This window comes from Taudactylus pleione, unplaced genomic scaffold (assembly GCF_031769625.1).
Source record: "Taudactylus pleione unplaced genomic scaffold, aTauple2 ptg000155l, whole genome shotgun sequence".
Lineage (NCBI taxonomy): Eukaryota > Metazoa > Chordata > Amphibia > Anura > Myobatrachidae > Taudactylus > Taudactylus pleione.
In genome coordinates, this window is record NW_028284557.1 from 8,944,682 (window position 1) to 8,969,694 (window position 25,013).

The window sequence follows — 25,013 nt, forward strand, 5'->3', positions numbered from 1 at the left end:
TCTCCTTCCGGCACAGGCCCCCATCCCGATTCTTCACCACGGGTCTTCCATCAGACCGGAACAAAGCCATGGAACTGCGGAAGGTTTTGCACACTATGCTCCAGGCTGGAGTTATAGTGCCTGTTCCATTCTCACAGAGGGGCCAGGGTTTCTATTCCAATCTGTTTTTGGTGCAGAAACCCAATGGGTCGTTCCGTCCGATCCTCAACCTCAAAGCACTCAACAAGTCCTTGCGGGTGCCGAGGTTTCGAATGGAGACCCTACGGTCCATCATTCTGGCGCTGGAACCTGGGGATTACATGGTATCGTTGGACATACAGGACGCTTACCTGCATGTCTCTATTCTTTTACGCCATCAACAGTTCCTCAGGTTTGCATACCGCAGCGATCACTTCCAGTTCCGGGTGTTACCTTTTGGGCTGGCGACAGCACCACGTGTGTTCACCAAGGTTATGGCGGTCATGGCGGCTTCCCTGCGGCTGCAGGGAGTCCGCATGTTGCCATACCTGGACGACCTTCTGTTGGTAGCAGGATCTCCAGAGCTCCTTCTACGCCACTTGGACCTGACGATTGCGGTACTGCAACGGCACGGCTGGTCAATAAACTGGCAGAAGTCCACTCTGATCCCGTCTCAGAGGATTCTGCACCTCAGAGCCTTATTGGACTCGGGACAGCAAAGGATCTTTGTGACGGGGGAAAAGATCTCTGCCTTACAGTTGAGGGTGCGCAGTTGTCTGCAGAGTCGCCGGGTGTCTCTGCATTCGGCGATGAGGTTACTGGGCTCCATGGTGTCAGTATTCGACATGGTGGAATATGCCCAGTTTCACTCCAGACCTCTGCAGCAATTGATCCTGTCCAAATGGAATGGACTGCCTCAGAGTCTAAGGTCCCAGACAATGGTGCTCACTCCGGAGGTTCGCCTGTCCCTAGCCTGGTGGTTGCAGACGACCCATCTCAACAAGGGTCGTCCATTCTGGGTGGCGAATTGGGTCCTGTTGACAACGGACGCCAGCCTTCGGGTCTGGGGAGCGGTCACGGGTCCACACTTGTTCCAGGGCAGATGGACTCAGGCAGAAAAGGAGCATCCGATAAACATCTTGGAACTCTGCGCCGTTTTCAATGCTCTCCAGCAGGCACAGCGAGTTCTCCATGGTTACCCAGTGCAGGTCCAGTCGGACAACGCCACCACCGTGGCCTACATAAATCGGCTAGGAGGAACCCGAAGTCGGGCGGCACTCGTAGAGGTGTCCCGCATCCTGGTCTGGGCGGAGCGCAATCTACCGGCCATATCAGCAGTATTCATCACGGGAGTTCTCAACTGGGAGGCGGACTTTCTCAGTCGCCAGGACGTTCATCCGGTGGAATGGTCTTTGCACCAGAGATCGACCTCATGGCGTCACGGCACAACAACATGTTGCCGGTGTACAGGTCTTCCACAAGAGAGACGAAAAGGCGTCTGGTGGATGCTCTGTCCGTCCAGTGGACGTTCCGGTTTGCTTATCTCTTTCCTCCGTTTTCCCTTCTTCCACGGGTAATCCGGAAATTCAAACAGGAAGGAGGGACGTTCCTGTTGATAGCTCCCGCGTGACCCAGGCGGCACTGGTTCTCAGGCCTTCAGGGTCTGTCCGTGGACAGTCCTCTGCGGTTGCCGCTACGACCGGACCTTCTGTCACAGGGTCCTTGTCTTCACCCGGACCTGACTCGGCTGTCTTTGACGGCGTGGCTGTTGAGACGGCCATGTTAAGGTCCAGGGGGTTTTCCAGCTCTGTAGTATGGACTATGCTAAGAGCTCGGAAACCTTCTTCTGCAAGAATATACCATCGTGTGTGGCATACGTTCTTCCAGTGGTGTCGGCCGAGAGGTTATGCACCTCAGGAGTTCCGTCTGTCTAGAGTGTTGGCTTTTCTACAGGCGGGACTAGGCCTTGCTTCTCTGAAGGTACAGGTGTCTGCCCTGTCTGTCTGGTTCCATCGTAGGGTTGCTGCAATCCCTGATGTGTGCACCTTTATGCAAGGTGTTCCCCGAATTCAGCCACCTTTTGTTCCACCGGTGGCGCCTTGGGATTTAGCTGTGGTCCTGAGGGCTCTCCAGGGACCGCCATTTGAACCACTGGGCTCAGTGGACCTTAAATGGCTGACAGCTAAAAAATTTTCCTTCTGGTCATTGCTTCGGCCAGACGTGTCTCTTGTAGACCCCCTTTTCTGATTTTTCATAGGAACAGAGCGGTGCTGCGCACTCGTCCTGGTTTCTTTCCCAAAGTTGTTTTGAGTTTCCACATCAACGAGGAAATCGTTGTGCCGGCTTTTAACTCACCTGTCCTTTCCGTGGGTGAGGCCACTTTGGATGTTCTGCGGGCCTTAAGGATTTATGTTGACCGCACTTCTTCGTTTAGGAAGTCGGGCGCCTTGTTTGTCCTCTATGGGTTCCGTAAAAAGGGTTGGCCTGCTTCAAAGCAGACTTTGGCAGGCTGGATTCGTATGGCCATTTCAGAAGCTTATCTTCATGAAGGCCTTCCGGTTCCTTCCTCTGTGAGGGCTCATTCCACTAGGTCTGTGGGTCCTTAGTGGGCAGCTAGACGTGGTGCCTCTGCAGTCCAGATCTGCAAGGCTGCCACGTGGTCCTCTGTCCATACCTTTGTTAGGTATTATGCGTTTGACACCTTTGCCTTTCAGGATGCTTCCTTCGGGCGGCGGATTCTCCTTTCAGCACAGGAGCGTCCCCACCCTTAAAGGATACTGCTTTTGGGACATCCCCAAGGTATCCTGTGGATACCCTATGGACCCTGATGTAGAAAATATGAGATATGGTAAGAACTTACCTTTGTTATCTCTATTTCTACGAAGGCCATAGGGTTCCACAGGACTCCCACCCTGTCGCACCTGTGCTGCAGATGGGCTTTACTCTGGTCACCGGTTTTTCTGTCTCCCTCTGGTGAGAATGTGATTCTTGTGTGTGTCCAGATCTTTTGTCTCTCTCTTCCTTATCCTCCTCCAGCCTATGGCTTGGTACGTACTGAGATGCCTTGGCTCGGGGGCGGGGTATAAGAGGGGGACCCTAGTGCATCCTGGGAGGCTGAAAACTAACTCTATGGTGCCCGATGCCTGACGTCATCACCTATACCCCAAGGTATCCTGTGGAACCCTATGGACTTCGTAGAAATAGAGATAACAAAGGTAAGTTCTTACCATATCTCATATTTTATCAAAGCTAGATAAAGTACTAACCAATTAACTTGTAACTTCTGTAAATACTCCACTGCAGCATTTCTGAATTTGTTACATTTTCACTGATCTATTCTTCCTCACATTGGAATCTGCAAACTGCACAGGAGAAAACATTTCCTGGCGCTACACGACTTCTGTAGTTTAACACTGGAAGAAATAGCTTGTTTGCTATTCTAAACTGGCCATGGAAATGTGTGTTTGAGGACCAATAGGAAGCTGTAAATTGCTTGTCATCTTATTGTCCTATGCAGTCACAACCCCACAGGCTGTACTGTACATATAAAATGCAGTTTTTGCTCTACATAATGGAGGAGCCACAAATGTTTAACTTTGCATTTCCCGATGTATCTATAAGTAGAAGGAGAATGGCTTCAAGTTCACTGCACATGATGAAGCAGTAGCTGCATTGCCTGACACCATATAAGTTGCTTCCGGGGAAGTTACACCACTGCGCACTTGTGTGCTTAATCTGCAGTTAGCGAGGAATGCCATTTATTCACCCAACTCCCCTCATTGGCTGGTGCAGATCTGTGCAACCCCATAGACACCACCATTTTGACCCATTTGTTCATGGTCTCCCCTCAAAACTAGGAAATCTTGTACAAAGTAGGCAAATTACTGTACATCACAAAAGATATCTTTCAGTGTGTACACCCAATATCATTTGTCCTGCACTACAGAAGCTTCAAGGGAAATATTTCACCAATATCGTTCATACAGCACATCGTCCCGTGTGTATGAGCCTTAACACCTCCACTTCTATAAACCCACACTTTGGTATATATAGACCTAGTAGGATATTGTGGACAGCACAATGGTTAGTGTTACTGCCTCACAGCACTGAGGTGGTGGGTTTGATTCCCACCACGGCCCTAACTGTGCGGAGTTTGTATATTCTCCCTGTGCTTGCGTGGGTTTCCTCCGGGTACTCCGGTTTCCTCCCACACTCCAAAAATATACTGGTAGGTTAATTGGCTCCCACCAAAAATGAACCCTAGTGTGTATGTGTATGCATGTACATGTGGTAGGGAATATTGATTGTAAGCTCCACTGGAGCAGGGACTGATGTGAATGGCCAGATCTTGTCTGTAAAGCGCTGCGGAATATGTGTGCGCTATATAAATAACTGGTAATAAATAAATAAAAATATTACCCACTATAAATATGTATGTTGAGAAGTTTACAATCTCCCTTTCATGACCAGACCATTTTTCACATAGTTGTTTTAATTAAAACACTCATATTGTATTAGTAAGTGAACTAGTGAAAATATTATACATTTTTTTCTTATTTAATAAAGGTAAAGGCAACTATAAGAAATATAACAAATATCCGTGATTATGACTATAGTTATTTTTCAGTCGTCAGGACAAATTCAGAAATATGCACCAAAGGGCTTGGATTTAAATTTTTGTCTTACTCAACACAAAGGGAGACCCTGCACCTACCTGTACCCCATACCCTATAAAAAAATAAATAAAAATAAATGTATTTTACTAATCATTTTCACAGTAATTTATGCATGCAAACTTACATGAGAAAAAGTATCTGGCACAATTATATCAAGCGAAGGAACAGATGTATTTTTACTTTCCAGCATTTCTAGTTTACCTGCTAATCTGGTGTTGCAGCACACACATGCAGCACCGCATCCATTCCGTATGACAGACACAGAACTTTATAATCCTAGTCCTCAGGCCAAAAATGCATAATAAAAAAGATATACCATGCTGAGGTTCTTACCTTTGATCCTGTAGGCCCAGAAATTTGTACATATGGTACAGTAGAGATATCACCCTGTGTAGACAGTGAATAGAAAAAGGGTTTGTTTTATTGTTATCATTTTATACTCAAGTGTAAAACATGTTGCATAGCTCCAAATTCTTTATGAACACAGAAACAAGACAGTTATCATCAGGCCCACGGACAGGGGGATCTAGAGGCACAGCTATACCAGGCCCGAGGTTCTATGGGGCCCCAGAGGGGCACACAGATGAACATATCTCTAACTGCTGCCTGCACTGCTGAAGTGATCAGCAGAGCGCAGGCAACGGGATCTGTCTGGGGAGCAACTGTGGCTGTAGCGCTGCTTTATTACACCGGTGGTGGCCAATGCAATAAAAACTAAAATGTTTATTGCAGCGCAGTGCAGGACATCGTGATGTCAGGCAATGCTGCACCTCTGAAAGAGAGGAGCCATAGAGGGCAGCCAGAACTTCAGAAGACATAAAAAATGTAAGTGTGGAGACTGGAGATACACTAGGTGAAGCAGGGACACTGGGGCCTGGAAATACATTAGGGGCTGGAGGGACACTGTGGGGACTGGAGAGATACTGGGGCTGAGGGGTCACTGTGGGGACTGGAGATACACGGGGGCTGGAGGGGTACTGTTGGGACTAGAGATACACTGTGGGGGCTGGAGGAACATTGTGGGTGCTGGAGAGAAAGACGGGATCTTTGGATAGAGAGACATAAGGGGGCTAAGACTGGAGAGAAAGAAGGGAGCTGGAGAGACAGAAAGGGTCTGTGGATGGAGAGACAGAAGGGAGCTGGAAAGACACAATGAGGATTGAGGCTGAAGAGAACAGGGTGGGAGGGAGGGGCTGGACATTATCCACAACTGGCAGGATTATAAGGAAAAGGCTTGGGGAAATTATCATTTATTCTAAAAAAACATAACTGATACAAATTGCGCCAAAGTAGCAAATGCAGTTTAATGATCTAAAATTGTTTGATCAGGGAAGTTCACATTTTGCCCTAGACTAAAACTTCTGTTAATATGTATTGTGACACAGTTAGGTTAGGGGGTTCCTCTCCTGGGTAGAGGACTCCTTCCTTACACACACACACACACAGCAGCAGGGAAGCAGCACACCAGTCTGGATGCAAGTACAAGCTGGTCGGCGCCAGTCTTTATTGTGCAATATCAGAAATAACACAAAGAAAACATAAACGTAAATCCTAGCCCTGTCGGGGCACTAACTTCACAGGTAGTTCCCTCACTACCAGAACCTGGCAGGGCCGAATGCCCTCACCAGCAACAAAAGCACAGCACAACACTCACAGTTAGGTTTTCAAGTGTCTCTGAGCAAACTCCCTGTCTGCTCTCCCAGGTGAGACAATCAACCTTAAACACACTAGGCTTATATTGGCCACTCTCAGGTGGAAACCCTAACAAGCCTGTTACCAGGCTAAGAGAACCAAAACCTGGAGTGGCCGTGGGTGGAGCCCTCCCTCTCCTCTCACCCACAACCCCCAGGTCCCAAACCGGCTTTTCAAAAAGCCGAAACTCAAGCCTGCTACACTGCAGACTTTCTCCTGGGGATTTTAAACACATAGGACAGGAATCTGGGATAAATGTCCCTGTCACAGACCACTTTACCAGTGATCCTATCACATATCCCCCCCCTTTGTTTCGACCTGTGGGGCGGAACAACTGAAGCCCCCAAACAATGAACGCGTGACAACGCGTCTGCATTGGCCAGCTGGCTTCCTGGCCTGTGTTCCACCGAAAATGTAAAAGTTTGTAACGCCCACTTTATGGCCAACGCCTCCTTCTCCACTGTGGCACCGGGTAGGCATCGAATTTTGAAACACTGTTCAACTTTCGGAAGTCATTGCAGAAACGCACACTCCCGTCGGGCTTTGGAATCAACACAATGGGACTTGACCATTCACTATGTGATACTTCAATAACCCCTAACTCTAGCATATTTTTAATTTCTTTCGACACCGATGCTCTTGGTGCTTCTGGTAACCTATAGGGCTTTAGATTAACTTTAACCCCTGGGTCAGTGATGATGTCATGTTTAACGACCGAGGTTTTCCCAGGTACGTCAGAGAACAGCACCCTATTTCTAACCAGAAACTCCTTGACCTCTCGTTGTTGAATTGCCGACAGGGTTTTTGCCACTGTCACTTCGGGAACTAAGGGCCCTGGACTTACTGGAGGGGCTCGGACGGCCGACAGTACCGTTCTATCTTTCCAGGGCTTTAACAGATTTATATGGTATATTTGTTCTGGCTCTCTTTTCCCCGGCTGGTAAACTTTGTAATTGACCTGTCCCACTCTTTCTAAGATTTCAAAGGGCCCTTGCCATTTAGCCAAAAGTTTATTTTTCCCCGTGGGGACCAATACTAACACTCTGTCCCCAGGAGCAAAGCTGCGTAACCGAGCATTGCGGTTGTATACCCTCTGCTGTGCCTGTTGAGCCTGTTTCAGGTGCTCTCTCACTATCGGCACCTCTATAATAGGCAATGGAACTAGTGGACCCTTAAAACGTGGTCTGGGAGCATGATACTGACACTCAGGGCAGGATAAATCCTGACACATTGCCATGTGGGGATAGGACAAAGGACTATCAGGGTCTACGGGTTTACCATCAACTACCTTTACATTCTTCCTGGCTTTTACCAAAGTAGGGTCTTTCAACTGCTCCACGGCAAAGACCTCTCTTCTGACCTCTAAATCAGGCAGACGATCAACTGGCCCAACAACACTTCCCACCTCAATGGGAGGCACATCAGTTGGCGGGCCACCGTCATGCTCTGCATTCTCTAGTTCGCTGATCATAGTAGAAAAAGGGAATAACTCTGACTCAGAAGAAACTCCCTCCTCCACTATATCGACAACCTTCTCAAGTGGACCGGGGTTGTTCACTTCTGGAACAAAACGGCTTTCCCACAATTTCCAGAAGTGAGCAAAGTCTCTCCCCAATATTGCATCGTACATCAGACCAGGCACCAAACCCACAGAAACTATAGCAGAGCCACATGGTGTCTCGATGTTCACCTCGGCAGTAACATAATATCGATTATCCCCATGTATGCAGGTCACATCAACAGTTTTCCCCTTATGCCTCGAGGGGTTCACCAGCTCAGCTTTTATAAGTGTCACCAAGCTACCAGAGTCTAACAGTGCCCCTACTCGGTTGCCATCTACAGTGAGTACACACATGTGCTTATCAGTCTCAGCCTGCCGGTCAGCCGTACAGGCTGTCTGTGCAAAGAAAGACCCCCTGCGGTAGACATGAGCAGTATCACATTGCATAGGTTCAGTTGTAAGTGAACAATTAGCGGAAATATGGCCGAAGTCACCACACCGGAAACACTGAATCATATTAATGTCTGGTCGTTTACGGGGCAAGAACCTTCCTGGCCTGGCAGGCCTGTCTCCAGGTTCTACACCCTCAGTCTTAGGTACATCCCACCGCCCAGCACCCTTCTCCCCTGGAACAGTCTTACCAGTGTCTGTGGGAGTTCGCCGGTGTGCCATCGGGACTCAGTGGGGCATACTCATCAGCTCCTCAGCCGCCACGTACCTCTCCACTAGCTCGACCAACTGGTCTGTGGTCTTAGGGTCTGCATGGCTCACCCACTTGCGCAGAGTCACGGGTAATGATCGCAGGTACCGGTCCATCACGACCCTTTCCACGATCTGTGGTCCCGTCAGCGCCTTGGGCTGAAGCCATTCTGAGGACAGATGGACGAGGTCATGCATCTGTGAACGTGGAGGCTTGTCCATATGGAACTCCCAGCGGTGGACCCGTTGGGCACGAACAAAGGTGGTGACACCCAAGCGAGTTAGGATCTCCTGTTTTAGTTTTTTATAGTCCTTGGCATCAGCCAGGCATAAGTCGAAATATGCTTTTTGTGGCTCCCCAGACAAAAAAGGTGCCACCAGACTTGCCCACTGCTCCTGGGGCCAACTCTCCCTTTCGGCCGTTCTTTCAAATGCGGCGAGATAGGCCTCCACATCATCGCCCGAAGTCATCTTTTGGAGGAAGTGACTGGCTCGTACGGAGTGAGTGGTGGTGGGAGGACCCATATTAACATCTCTGGGCCGGGCGACCAGGTGCTGTACCACCTCTTTTACGGCCTGGCTGTTTTCCGCGATGGCGACCTGTTGTTGCCTCTGGGCTGTCTGCAAGGCCAACAGTTGCACCCTGGTGGATTCCTGCTGAGCCCTGGTAGATACCTGCTGAGCCCAGGTAGCTTCCTGCTGAAGTTTGTTACTCTCCTGCTGAGCTCTGGTAAATTCCTGCTGAAGTTTGTTTGTCTCCTGCTGAGCTGCTGTAGCTTGGAGCAAGGCCTTAATAATGTCCTCCATTTTGTCCTGGGGTGTAGGTTGGAAGCTGAACCTTGCCTCTCTCAGCATTGGCTGACGCCTCCTCTATGGGACTCCAAGGACACAGTGTTATTTCCACACTCACCAATTGGGTGTCTGTCCCTTTAATTTTTAAACGGAAAGTTTTCCTCTCGCTGCAACTTCAGTGTGTGTGGGTGCCCGCATTCTCCACCATATTGTGACACAGGTTAGGGGGTCCCTCTCCTGGGTAGAGGACTCCTTCCTTACACACACAGCAGCAGGGAAGCAGCACACCAGTCTGGATGCAAGTACAAGCTGGTCGGCGCCAGTCTTTATTGTGCAATATCAGAGATAACACAAAGAAAACATAAACGTAAATCCTAGCCCTGTCGGGGCACTAACTTCACAGGTAGTTCTCTCACTACCAGAACCTGGCAGGGCCTAATGCCCTCACCAGCAACAAAAGCACAGCACAACACTCACAGTTAGGTTTTCAAGTGTCTCTGAGCAAACTCCCTGTCTGCTCTCCCAGGTGAGACAATCAACCTTAAACACACTAGGCTTATATTGGCCACTCTCAGGTGGAAACCCTAACAAGCCTGTTACCAGGCTAAGAGAACCAAAACCTGGAGTGGCCGTGGGTGGAGCCCTCCCTCTCCTCTCACCCACAACCCCCAGGTCCCAAACCGGCTTTTCAAAAAGCCGAAACTCAAGCCTGCTACACTGCAGACTTTCTCCTGGGGATTTTAAACACATAGGACAGGAATCTGGGATAAATGTCCCTGTCACAGACCACTTTACCAGTGATCCTATCACAGTATTATCTGGTTGAACCTCTGCTATATGACAGTGATCTTGGTTATAATCCTACACAAACAGGTGCCTTCTGGACCATGTGATCTCCTACATGAACAGTGAATACCGACTGAAGTCGTCATCTGTTCAGGGAGGAACAATTTTTCAGAGTTTTCCCGTTGCAGATAAACCACATACAGGTAAGGCAAACTCTCAAGTAATGGGCCTGTACCTGCCAGGGACCAGGGGATGGGGGGGGCCCCTAAAAATATTGATGTACCGGGCCCCATGCTTTCTATTGCTGGCCCTGGTTATTATGCTACTACAGATCAAGTTTTGTGGATTTCTTTAATACTGCTCAGGTGAGTTAATCTATTTTGCTGCTTAACCACTTGCCTGGCTGGACTTTCCCTGACACGGTCGCATCTGAATCGACCATGTCAGAAGAGCCCACCGGCAGCTGTTGGCAGCTAATCGTCCGGTCGCCGTCAGCTGCAACAGTGATGGGCGATTCTCGGAAACGCCTACCACCTTCTGCTAGCTGGGTGGCTGCTTTTCTTGCAGGACTTTACTTTAGAGTCCCGCAAAAAATAGCTTTGTACAGTAAAAAAGAAAAACAAAGTATGCATTCATTTAACACACAGATTATATAAATAAGTATTATATAAATAATAAATTTTATAAATAAGTTTATGCATGTGCATACTTATATACTATGTAGACAAAAATGATTAGACACTCCCGCGTTTCAGCTGGTTTGGCATGGGTCCACTAATTGTAATGCATGGTCACATTAAGGGGGCCTATCCATTAGCAGATGTTTTTCTGAGTGATGAAAGACAAAAGATATCCCTTGAAAATTCCGGTGGCTGTGCTGAACGATATCTGTCATGTACATGACAGATTTTGGCGAACAATGAACGATAACGCATGACATCATTCAGGAAGTGGATTTTTTTCTCTGCAGCGCTCTGTAGCTGCTGCTAATATCGTTCTTCGTTTACCGCATATAAACTGCCAGATATTTCTATCTATTAGAAATATCTGGCAGCGATATGCGATAACTGACAAACATGTTGGAGAGATGAAAGATTCAATTTATCAGCCTCGGGAGTGTGCATCTGTCATCGTTCGGCCTATCCATATTAGATCAATTGAACGATATATCGTTCTATCGTTCAATTTATCTGCTAATGGATAGGCCCCTTAACTCTGAGCAGTATAGAGATGTTCTCGATAACTCTGTGCTCCCTACATTGTGGCAGTTCTATGGAAAGTTGGAAACAATGAATGTTTTCATCAGGACGACAATGCCACCTAACATATTTCCAGGGCGACGCTGGACTAGTATACAGAAAATTCGGTAACCAGGATGGACTGGCCAGCTCAAAGTCTAGATCTTAACCCCACTGAGAACCTCTGGTATGAATTGGAGCGATGGGTGCGTTCTAGGCCGACTCGACCTTCTTCATTGTCACAGTTGGTCACTGTACTTAAGGCGGAATGGCAAAACATACAGCCTGCTGTTGTCCAAGAACTTGAGGACAGTGGGCCTGATTCAGAGCCGCTCGTAAGCGGCCGCTCGTTCGCTCCGAGTGATGTTCGCACATCTGCGCATGCGTATGGGTCGTAATGCGCATGCGCCAACCAGTCAGTGCGGTCGGAAGTCGTGTGCTCGCAAAATAGCGAATGCCTGCTAATTTGAGTGACAGGATGAGGCGTTTGTGGGTGGTAACAGGGGAAGGTGCTTGAAAACGGGGAGTGGAGATCCGAACGCAGGCGTGCCAAATGGTCAAAACGGGAGTTTTAAGGGTGTGCATAATTAACAAAGCAGCGTCATCGACCAGGTCACTTGGTTGTCTTTTAGCCTGAACTGCTCGCATGATTGCGGTTGGAAAATGCTACCACAAGAATAGCGAGCAGTTCATACGCCTTTCGGTGTACTCGATTAATCAAATAAATACCGGAGATGACGTATGATGCGAGTGGCCAGGGGGCGTCGTTACAAAATAGCGAGCGCATGTTTCGTTCGCTTGTTCAGACATAGAGGCGTCAACAGACCGCAAAGAGCGAGCGCTTAATTTAAATATCCGGCCCCTTTTTCAGAACGACCGTCCGCAAATAGCGTCCGGCTCTGAATCAGGCCCCGTTTCCTAAGAAGAGTGTCTGCAGTAATATGCAGTGTAAATAATACATATATAAACTTCATCAAGTATAATTTTATTGCTAAATCTGCATAATTGTTAGCAATATACTTAATCAGGTTTAAATAGCTATTATTTACATAATTTGATATTTTTAAAAATAAACAATTTTGGGGGCATTTTTGGAAACCGTTAAATGGTTGAGTAATTACCCCACCTGCTCCCATAGACCGAAATCTTAAAAACATGATTTCTTTGGAAAACTTGAGGCTTGAGGTTGAGAAACACTGGCATAAAGGGTATGAGGACTAACAGTTTGGAGCTAAAGACCATTCTAATTGGGGTGTGGCTGGGCTTATGAAATGCCTGACATAAATGTATCAGGGTGACACAAAGTGTTCTTATTTTAAATTATTGTCAAATAACGACTAATCCAATAAAAATTTCTAGTATGGCTAAGTGACATCCCATACTCTGTCTATATATATATATATATATATATATATTTCTCTGTATTACAATAATCACAGAACATGTACTCACTTTACAGCATGTGACTCCAGCATGCCCTGGTAGCCCTGGGTGGCCTTGATCCCCCTTTTCACCAGGTAGTCCTCTAACCCCTGGGAGTCCAAGCTCCCCAGTGTCTCCTTTATCTCCCTGTTGGGTTAAAACAAAATCATTAAATCAATTCAATTCCTACCCTATATTAAAATATGAATTCCCAAAGGTAAGTATACTAACCCTTCCCCTCACCCTAACCCTCCTATCCCACAGCCTAACCCTCCCCCTAGCACCTAACCCTATACCAAACCATCCCCGTAAACCTAATACTTACTGTCGGGCTGCCGGCGGTCGGGATTCTGGCGCCGGGATTCCGACTGCTGTCGGGATTCTGGCACTGGTATTCTGAGTGCCAGTATCTCAAATGCCGGGATGGTTGTAACTACATCCTGTTAACAATGTGTTTTCAAAAATAGCCAATATTATTAAGAGAAACTATTCACTCCTTTTTTGATACAATCCTTCAAGTTTATTAGGATCCAAATCCTTCGATAGTTTTCAAAAAGGCTAGAAACATGAAAGTATTCTAGCGCCTAGCTTTCTGTAAGTCATCGCAAATAGTCAGTGAATAGGATAAAGACACGGACTGGAGAAAAAGTCAAGTGATGAATTAAATGCAGTCATAGTCGGTGTACCACCTGCTAATTTATTTTGAACACAATTAAAACCATTTCCTCCTATATTTCCAAACAAATATTTCAAATTGACTCCTTTATTATTGTTATTATTATTATTATTATTATAATACCATATATATATATATATATATATATATATATATTTACAATGCTTAATATATTGACAGCATGATATGTGCTGTCAAACCACGGTTCTTAAAGCACAAAATAAAATATTATAAATAAAATTGTGACCCATTGGGCCAAATGTAATAAAGTGCGGGATTCTGAAATTGCCTACATTTTGGCCAGTTACTGTAGCAGTCTTAAAGAGGCAGTGTTTAATAAGGCAAAATCAGGTTGGCTTTGCTTTACTAAACATTGGCAGTTTCAGAATCCTGCACCCTGTTATATTTGGCCCTTAGTGCGTCATATCACTTTTTGGAAAAAAAACAATGATGTTCCTTGTGATTTGGGAATAGTATGCATGTATAAAACATAATAAACTCAGGAGAGGTGACCGCTTTAAAACTCTATTTAGGTAGGAGACATGGTGGATATCTAGGATGAAAAAACTCCAACCAGATGGTCTAAATGAGAATATAGACCTTAAATTTATAGACAAGTACAATTAATCTATTTATATGCATCTTCTGTCTGAACAATCTGTCTTGTGTTGCTCCATGTTTCACCTGGGACTATTTTTTTGTGATATGTGCTGTCCTCTTATTAATAGGATTCTAAACGAATAATAATTGATTCAAATTTACTGCGAATAATAATTGATTCAAATTTTACTGTAACATGTAAAATCTATTGTTTACATTCACATATATATATTGTTCATATTTAGATTTATGTATTAGTGGTTTCTATGATTATGATATTGCTACAGGTATATTGTTGATCTGAGTATATAACAACTGGAGTTTGTTTATTTTACTTAAATATTATAGATACTAGTGATTTTATATCTATATATGATTTGCCAACTTTCAATATATGTTACTCTGTAATATCAAGTAAAAATGTATTCACTCTCTTTACTTCAAAGTTGGAATATGAACGCTCCACCTAACAGATAATAATGATCTGCCATTAGTTGGAGTAGCCAAATACTATGATTTCTCTCTTTTTGATTTATTAAAGTGCGTTTATTTTACACTGGTCGTGTATATACATCTTTTGCACACTTTTCACAGACAACACCAAGTACTACTGGTGTTTTTCAGGTGGTTGATCCTATTAACCAGCTAATGTGAAATGTTTTACCATAGGTGTGACTGTGCATTAAAAATATGCTGTTGTCTACTATTTTCTAGCATCTTAAATGATCCCCTCTAACTCACTTCCCTCCACCAGGTTCATGTAATTTGTCACATATCCAATGTAAAGCATCACATACTGTATCTCTGGGCACATATGGGCCTATTCATCAAAACTAAATGGCCCGGTAACCATGCAGAAACGCTAGTGCCCGCATATTTTAGTTACCGGGCCATTCATCATCAAGGGTCCGGAAAGGACTGATGTATATCAGTGTAACTGTATTTATTCCTACTTATTGAGGTTTTATTAAATTAAAAGGACAAAACTTTTCACATATATTCGTAAATCTTACTGGGGAACACTCTCAATCGCATGGTAAGCACTTCCCTCAGACTTATTTTGTCTCGGCAGATTGTAAAAAGAGAGGAGTGGCGGTCCTGCCCGTCACTTCCAGCGGGGAGAGAGTTGGGAGGAGGACTCGCTGGCCCAGAAGTGGATGCGGGCCTGATCACTTGCCACTTGCGGCACGCGACCACCACGAGGACGCCGGTGTCACGGTTCTTAGCTCCAAGTGGAAGCAGGATAGTGAGTGACAGGAAGGTAGGCCAATTGGGCTGTTGATGTGGGACAGCCGCCCTATTGTAGGAAGGGGCGGGACCACTATTAGCGCTATTTAAAGCCAGGAATATCTCCTTTAAGTCACACTTTGAGAAAGGCTTATTGCTGAAATGCGTCAGTGTGACTGCAGAGGACCTGGGCCACTTTGAGGACTTGGACGGAGGCGATGAGAGATTACATGTTAGGTGTCCCTAATCCGGAATATAGGAACAACATTGTATGTGTTTTCATCCTGCCTTGGACTGAAGGCCCAATACGGTACGCAGGCATTTTGCTGTAAGTGTATATATGTAATAAATGTTTCAGAATTACACTATGGGATATTCCTTTTTATAATTGTTTTTGAGGAACTATTGATCAACATAGAACTCCCACAAAAAAAGTTTGCACCTGACCAGAAGTAGATTGAAGGGAGATGGACATCTATAACCTAGATGTAAGTAGGAATATCACAATTTATTTAACCTACTTACATCAACTGAATGGATTTTTGCTTTCTTTTATATGGCTGCTGCACATACATCGCCACCGCCCGGCGGCTATGTGTGTGTTAATCAGTAGCCAATGAGAATCAGACAGACTCTCATTGGCTGCTGCGACCAATGCAAGAGCCGGGCTGGAGCTCACTCATGAGCTCCGTCTTCCGGCTCCTGCAGTGGGTAATGGGAGAGACGTCATGAAGTCTATTCCATAATGCAGAGCGCAAAAAAACAGAAGGAAAGATACATCTGCACACATTACATGTAGCTGTAAAAAAAACAACATAATTGATGTATGTAGTTTCAATTTAAATTGGGGGTGCTGCCATCTGACAAATGTTGACAGTTACTTGGAGAAAGAAAAAAAGATTTATCTTGATGTGTGGCATATTTAAGGTTATTTATTGACATAAGAGATAAATCTTATTAGGTATGCATTAAAAAGGTTGGTGCATATAGCACCAAGTTCAGCGAAATAACGATTAAAAATTGAAGTGATATAAAGTGAAAATGTGATAAATATTTATGAAAATTTAAATTTTTTTAATAAAATCAAAATTAATGAAACCCTGCCGAGTGTCTCAATTTGTTGATCTAATGTATTTATTGTTTCTGATATGCAATTTAATCAAGCGGTCATATACTCATAATATTAGTGGGAAGAGCTCTAAATGGAAAAAGAGAGGAACTCAGAAAATGGTCTTAAACCTACAGTGTACATGAATTGTAAGAGAAATAAAGGTACCAGTATGAGAATCTTTTTGAATGAAGGGGGCACCCTTCTACCCAATAGTGTCACACGTATTGATACTTTCCAGTATGTGATCTCTTAGATATTTAAATTAATGTAATTCACCATATCTGGTCCTTAATTCACCCTTTATATATCAAAAATACACCATTTCAAACATAGAACACACGGCGAGCGTGCCAATGCGCGGTTCGCTGTTTGCTTTTTCAAGGCAAACCTTGCCTTGAAAAAGCACACAGCGAAACGCGCGTTGGCACGCTCACCGTGTGTGTGTTCTATGTTTGAAATGAACTAATATGTTGTAAACTAATGTAATATGCTACAACTGTAATTATACAGACAGACCTGCTTTGTGACAGGACGAGTCAGTGGAGAGAGCTCATCTATCTTGCAACCTTTGATTAGCAACACTGTTGCAGTTTCTACACGTGTAATGCTACTAATGTAGCCAAGGCTATACTGGCTACAATATAGCAAATTCCTGTATTATCTGAAACCACCTGCAAACAATTATCTTATACATTTAAGTTTGGGGGACTGAATATGTGATTGATTTAATTATTATAATACATCATAAACGTATGGGGAGGAGAAGCAATGTTTGAATAGTTAATACAAAGCGAATAATAACAAACATTGCTCCCTCAACCAATTACTGGATAAGATATCGCACAATCAATATCCCACTGATGAGCTGCACTACTAGATCCAATGACTATAAGCATGAGGTGAATGTGCATTAATCCATTAGTGGGCTATGAATATCAGATATTGTTCCCCTAATAATTCTGTGGATAAGACACCATATAATTGATATCCAACTGATAAATGGCACCACCGGTTATAACCAATGATCACTATTATAAGGTGACGATGCACTAATCCAATGGTGGGCTATCAATACTTTCTGGTGTGCATTATGGATTCAATGAATTATTAATATAACAATGAAATGTGAGATAGACTAGGTGTATTTTTGATAAAGGGTGAATTAAGTACCAGATATGGTGAATTACATTAATTTAAATATCTAAGAGACCGTATATTGGAAACACTATTGGGTAGAAGGGTGCCTCCTTCGTTCAAAACGATTCTCATACTGGTACGTTTATTTCTCTTACAATTCATGTACACTGTAGGTTTAAGACCATTTTCTGAGTTCCTCCCTTTTTTCATTTAGAGCTCTACCCACTAATATTATGAGTATATGACCGCTTGATTTAATTGCATATCAGAAACAATAAATACAATAGATCAACAAATAGAGACACATGGCGGGTTTTCATTTATCTTGATATTATTAAAAAATTAAAAATTTTCATAAATATTTATCACATTTTCACTTTATATCACCTTTCAATTTTTAATCGTTATTTCGCTGAACTTGGCGCTATTTGCACCAAACTTTTTAATGCATACCTAATAAAGATCTCTCTTATGTGAATAAATAACCTTATGTGCGCCACACATCCAGACAAATATTTCTTTCTTTTTCCAAGTAACTTAATAATTTAGAGCGTGCCAGCCCAGGAGGACTACGGTGGTGCGGACAGCGGCGGGAGCAGGAGTCGGAGCGGGATTTAAGGTAAGTGGTATTTTCATTTAACTCGTGTGATGTCTATTTGGGGGACCACTACTGGGGAGGGGGCTACTAATGGGGCGCAGCATCGGGGGGGACCTCTACGGGGGACTACTACTGGGGGCACTGCATCGGGGGGGACCACTACTAGGGGCACTACTGGGGAGGGGACTACTACTAGGGTACTGCATTGGGAGGTACCCACTACTGGGGAGGGGGCTACTACTGGGGGCACTGCATGGGGGGAACTATTGGGGGCACTGAATAGGGAGGACTACTACAGGGGGCACTGTATAAGGGGCACTGGATAGGGGGGATCACTACTGGGGGCCTGCATAAGGTGGAACACTACTGGGGGCACTGTATAAGGGGCACTGGATAGGGAGGATCACTACTGGGTGCCTGCATAAGGGAGACCACTACATGGGGTACTGCATATTGGGGATCTCTACTTGGATGCATAAGGGAGACCACTTCTGGGGGCACTGTATAAGGGCACTACTGGGGGCCTGCATAAGGGGGACCACTACTGGGGGCACTGCATAAGGTGGACCACTACATGGGGCACTGCATAAGGGGGATCACTATTGGGGGCCTGCATAAGGGAGCACTGTGTAAGGGAGTCCACTACTGGGAGCACTGTATAAGGGGCACTACTGGGGGCCTGCATATGGGGACCAATACTGGGGGCACTGTATAAGGGGGACCTCTACTGAGGGTACTGTATAAGGGGCACTACTGAGGGCCTGCATAAGAGGGATCACTACTGGGGACATTGCATACTGGGGGTACTGTATTAGGGGCATTGCATTAAGGTGCATATGTAATGGAAAGGAATGTTCAGAGTGATGAGAGAGAGGGGTGTGTGTCATGTTTACACGCCCAATTTTTAAGTGGACACGCCCCTTGCGACCATGCTCATTTTTTGCCACGCACGCCTTCGACGCACACACATAGGGGGGGGGGGGGGCGCCTCCATTTTCAAATTTGCCCTGGGCTCCATATACCCTAGTTACGCCACTGCCCAAAATATGTAAGTTCTAAGAAAAAACTATGCATTTTATTAATAACATGTTTAATCATTAATCTTCGGTGTCATTCTCTGGCTATGTTGTGTGAATATTTCTGAATGGGATTCAGGCCCCTATTTTCCTTCTCCCCTTCCATTTTTCTTTCCCTTTTTCTTATACATCTTGGTATCCACCATATCACAAGGTTTTACTGCTGACACATCGCTGTTAAATTCTTTTGAGGCCTTGTTATATCGCTCTTATGTGCGGTAATTAGGAATGGTGATTATATTGTATTTTACACCAGTCATCTATTGTTGATTTCATTTTCTTGGTCATCTATATTGTAAACCTACATATTGCCGGCTGATGTTTATGTATTTACTACCTTGTGTATTTATTTTATTTGATATATTGTTATTCTTTTGAAATAATAAATAGATTTGAATACCTTATTCATAAGTTGATATATAATCATTAAAGTTGTCTTATTACCTTTGGTCCAGGAGATCCTGGAAATCCAGGAGACCCTTGTTCACCTTGAGATCCTGGAAAGCCTTGTTGCCCCTCTATTCCTGGTATACCTGGTGGTCCTGTCATGCCAGGGCTACCTTCTGATCCTGTTAATCCATCAAGACCTTGTGGACCTTGAAGCCCCTGAGGTCCTTCTGGTCCTCTTGAGCCCTCGAAACCTTGAAGCCCTGGTTGACCTGGAAATCCTCTTGGCCCTGGGATTCCCTCAGTCCCTTGCTCTCCTCTTGAACCTGAAAATCCTGTGGACCCCGGTTGCCCTGGAAGCCCTGGGGAACCAGGTGGGCCTTGCGGGCCCTCAGGCCCTTGTGTTCCTGGAAGGCCCTGGAGACCTGGAAGTCCACGTTGTCCCTCAGGCCCTGGAGGACCTGTGAGTTTTGGAACCTGTGAAAGTACAACTTAAATATTACAATGTAACTGATAGGTGTGTAAATCTGCCCCTATATGTGTATCTAGGGGTCCGAGCACCCCAGGCAAAGTAAGGGACTGACGCCCGTCCACCCCCGCTTCCCACAGTTTATAAAAAAAGAAAATGTGTATTAAAATGTTACTGCTCCCTATGGGCCAGATACACCTGCGAGGCGGCTTGTTATAGTCTCACCTCCACCTTCCTCCTGGCTCCCTTCTCTATTCTCAGTACTGTCTCCTAAAAGTCTGTGCTGCTGCTCTCTCAGTCAGAAGCATCAGCGCTGAACGACGAGGAAGAGGAGGGGGGTCGATCTGATCCAGGCAGTTAGTAAACAGACACCGTGGTGGCTGTACACATGGGCGCCGAGAGGGAGGGGGGAGCGGGTACAGTTTACCCAAGCCCGGGCTTGCTAGCGGGGCCCGGGTCCGGCGTCGCCCCCCCCCCCCCCTCACAGCAGCTCAGCACACGGGGTGCAGTGTGAGACTGCTCGAGGCTTCTGCAACAGCTGGAGCAGTCTCCTATGGCTGTGGGGGGGGGGCAATCACACTGATCGCGCCCCCCCCTGCTTAGTGCCGGGCTGGCTGGGGGGCTTACAGTGCTCCCCTCCACGGCGCGCAGCGTCGCTACGCGGCACTGCAAAAGTGATATATAATTTTTTTTTCCAAGGGGGCGTTGCCACGCCTCCCACGATTAGGCCATGCCCTCTCCTTTACCCGGGCCCAGCCAGGCTCTCTACAGCCCTGGCTGTACAGGCCGCGATTGCCCCCCTCTCCCCTCCCTCGTCGCCCAGCACTGATGCTTCCGACTCAGAGATCAGCAGCAGCACAAACTTTTGACAGACAGAACTGGCCACGGGTGGCACGGCGGCCCCCCTCCTGGCCAGTGTGACCTGGCGAGTGCCATCCTGGCCAATAGGAAGATATGCCCCTGCTCCTACAATCTGTTCTTAAAAATCAACTACTGTATAGCAGGTGTAATAAGAATAGAATGGCATTGGAAGTATATATGCAATTTTAAAATACTAAGGCCCATATTTATGAATGAGTGTATCGACTACATTTATATATTTAAAAAGTCACTTAGATAATTATCAAATGAATACTTTCATTGCTTGCATCTGTAAGATATTGGAATGTCCTCCTTAGTACAAGGTTGAAGCTTCCTATATATGGTGGTTCTTGTGTGTCTAATAGTGAAACATCCTGCTTTGAGTTTCCAAAATATATATATACAGATATATACACAGGTTGAGTGTCCCATATCCATATATTCCAAAATATGGAATATTCTGAAATACAAAATATTTTGAGCATGACTCAGATCGTGACACATTTGCTTTCTGATGGTTCAATGTACACAAACTTTGTTAAGGCACAAAATTATTAAAAAATATAGTATAAAATAACCTTCAGACTGTGTGTATAAGGTGTATATGAAACATAAATTAATTTCATGTAAACTGTTTTTGATGCACAAAATAAAAATATTGTATAAAATTACATGCAGGCTGTGTGTATAAGGTGTATATAAAACAAATGCATTCTGTGTTTAGATTTGGTTCCCATTCCCAAAATATTTCATTATAGTATGCAAATATTCCAAAATACAAAATATTCCGATATCCAAAATACCCCTGATCCCAAGCATTTTGGATATAAGAGACTCATCCCTATCAATTAGGTCACAACTGAGTCTCTAAAGAATTTTGCCAGAAGCAATGAAAGTATTAATTTAATAAGTGTCTTTTTCTGCTATACTTTAAGTGGTTAATATGATCTATATATAGAGATAAAAGCATCGGATATCAACTGATAATTTATGCTGTATTGCGAATCTTTTGTGCACTTTATTAGTTTATCTTCTATTATGTCATTTCATGTTATCTTTTTTTATTGTTTTACTTTCTAATTTTATTTCATTATGAAAAATTATTATCTACCTATTATTATTATTATATAGTCAAAGACTGAGATTTTAAATATTATACATGTAAATGAAATTTATAAATTATGACAAAATAAAGTTGCATGCAGTATATACTCCCAACACCATTTTGTTTTTATTACACCTGCTATTACAATGTACCTGCTCTATAAGTGAAAACCATTGATCTAACATAGTTAATGCTGAATTTTATTTTTACATCATTCACTAGTCATCTAGAGATTATCCTCCTCAGAAGTATACCATATGATGAAGAAATCCGTCTTCAATTTCACTTAGTGTAGCTGCAGTATGTTCTCCAGAAATAACTATCTTTAAATTATTATATTTGATTTACTCCTAAGTGGATAAAAATGAATACAATTTCCTAAAAGTCTCCTGTGTTTAGCCCATTTATAAAACTCATTAAGTTACAACTTTTTTTGTTACCTTTTCTTCCTCCAAAGCATTCAAGTTCTCTGAGGCTCCGGAGCGACCTGGGATTCCAGGTGGACCTGGTGGGCCTTGCAGGCCAGGTAAGCCAGGGAGTCCAACTAGTCCTCTCTCCCCAATCCGTCCTGGGCTGCCTGGAAGTCCTGGTAACCCAGGTTCTCCTCTGTCACCCTATTAGTAAATACACAAGCTGAGATGAATACAGTGAAATTGGGACAAAATGCCAATAAAGGAGGTAGGAGAGAAATGTAAAAAGAGCATATTGGAGAGAAGAAATTACAGTGATAATTGAATATTTCTTAGTATATATGGGAAAGGGGGTACAGTATATGAGCACTTCAAACTATATTACTGTGAAAAATAGATTATCAAATTATACATTTTAGATTAGCAAAAAAGTAGTAGCGTGGATCGCTCTTATCGTGGTCTTATGCCTGCATTACTGACCTTAGGTCCTAGGGGGCCCGGTACTGCAGGACAGACGCAGTTAGAGAGATTTTTCTGAAATTAGAAGTAAAGTTGTAGTTAATGATTTAATAGCCCTATTTCAGACAACAGTTGCACAGTGAACATGTACAGATATATTACTTTGCCTGGACTTGTTTGAGACGCATTGATATCCAACAGCCCCTCAGTCAGTTCAAGTATTGTTGGTTCTTCATGTTTACTGGCTGTCGGTGATCCTAGAGATAGAAGTAAAATAGAATAAATGAACCAGTCGGCGCTAACTATCAAGAGTAGAGTTAGACTTGATATATTGGGATCGATACAACTGCTGTTCCAAAGAAACTCTGTAGTTTCTCAACAAAGAATAGTAACCAAAAACCTATAAATAAGGAACTGCACTAGACCAATCACCATATATGCTCAATTGTTTGAAATAAAAGTCAATGGTTTATTCAGACATATGATATAATAGCAATAAGCATGGGTCCCAGCATAATAAAAACTTAGACAATATACTCATCTATTAATCATCTCAAACATCAATAGATTATGAAATAATGACCTTTCCTAAAGGGAAAGACAGTTGCTGGAAAGCTAAAAAAGTCTCAATGACAAAAATGCATGATCCGAAAAAATCCTCTAATGTGGAATATGTTGTGACAAAGTTCCAATTTTGTTGCAAAGAGAAGATACAATATTGTGAAATAGCTTTTCTGAAAATGTGCAACAATGTCTCTGTTAATAAACAGTGGTAGTATTCACATAGATTCCATAAGTGATTGCCATATTAAAGTGTAAACAAACGCTGCTTATCAAAGCAGCATATCTAGTAGAATTTGTAGAGCTGTTCCAATAGTGCTGTGGCACCCCCAAGTCCGTGCTGAATGCCGATACCTCCGTACACCCTATTTGATGAGACCAGCGTCTCTATCCGGCGGGGAGCGGTGTCCGCCGAACACGTGTGCAGCCGGAACTCCCGTATCTCCTGTGGATGTCAGAGGAGAGCGGGCGGGTAGCTGTGAACTAAGCTTCCATGTCCACTTGTTGTAGCCGCAGTCAGCGGTGAAATGGTTCCACCTAAAAGTGTAAGCGAGTGGTGCAGGCTTCCTTTCTGGGTCCCTGCAATAGATGGCAATGTACCAATAGAGGATTGAGCAGTCTTCCTTCTTTCTAACACGTTTCTTTACGCCCTGGTAATTTCATCAGAGGATGTGGGACTGCTCCATGTGAGGATATCTTTATTCCCCTTGCTTAATTAACTAATTGAATACATCTGTCAGTAAAGTGTCAGAGCAGTGAGGAACATAGAAAGATCCCAATTAACTCTTCCAAGTAATGCTATGATATTCACAGATCTAATACAATAAAATCAAGAATAAAAAATATAATAATAAATGAATATATATAAATATACAAAACATTCATTATTTGTTTGTTTCACTGAGGAGTGTATATATCACTAATATCATCAATAATACATTTATAAAATATTTAAAATAAAAATACAGATAGAGATATAGATATATGTATGTATCAAAATTATATTAAATCAAAAAGAATAGGCAAAATAATAGATAATATTATCCTATCCATACAATAGTAAATTCAACCCAACCATAGTTTACAGAAAAATGTATACTGTCAGTATATTGAACATGAAAGGGAATAATAAAGGCTAGGTAACCACTCAGAAATGTCTAATAAGGGGGAATGGCCTGATGAGCGTAGGGAGTGGACACACTTTGGAGCAGCTCCTGATGGACACTTAGAAGGCTTCCAGGGGGTCAGAAACTGTGTGTTTCTGACACTCCTGAACAGCACCTCTGTTCATACACAACTGAGGGGCTCAGTTCACGGAGTCGGGGGGCACTTTTAAGTGCCTTTCCAGACTGTGGCCTGGTCACCTCTCTCAAGCCGGGACCTAGATTTGGGACTGCATGCGGCGGGGGGCCTCCACTGGCCCATGACAAGAAGCGCACCGGAGCTGGATTCCTGCCCTCCCCTACCAGCCTGTGAGTACCCGCTTACCTGCTCTCCTACTCCTGCCGGTTCAGCATCTTCTGGACTCGGCAGCGGGAGCTGTGTATACCGGCTGCTTCCTCGTGCGCCGGC

General features: G+C 44.2%; 1 protein-coding gene across 1 annotated transcript in view; it reads right to left on the bottom strand.

Moving 5' to 3' along the window:
- Window positions 1-23,315, bottom strand: part of LOC148521781 (uncharacterized) — a 72,800-nt gene extending 49,485 nt beyond the window's left edge. The window contains exons 1-7 of the mRNA XM_088474543.1: window positions 23,306-23,315; window positions 23,043-23,137; window positions 22,902-22,955; window positions 22,452-22,625; window positions 19,634-20,053; window positions 12,795-12,911; window positions 4,968-5,021 (exon numbers count right to left, since the gene is read on the bottom strand). Of these exons, the coding sequence (XP_088330669.1) occupies window positions 4,968-5,021; window positions 12,795-12,911; window positions 19,634-20,053; window positions 22,452-22,625; window positions 22,902-22,955; window positions 23,043-23,137; window positions 23,306-23,315 (924 nt within the window). The remainder of the gene's footprint in view (window positions 1-4,967; window positions 5,022-12,794; window positions 12,912-19,633; window positions 20,054-22,451; window positions 22,626-22,901; window positions 22,956-23,042; window positions 23,138-23,305) is intronic.
- Between the last annotated feature and the right edge of the window lie 1,698 nt (window positions 23,316-25,013).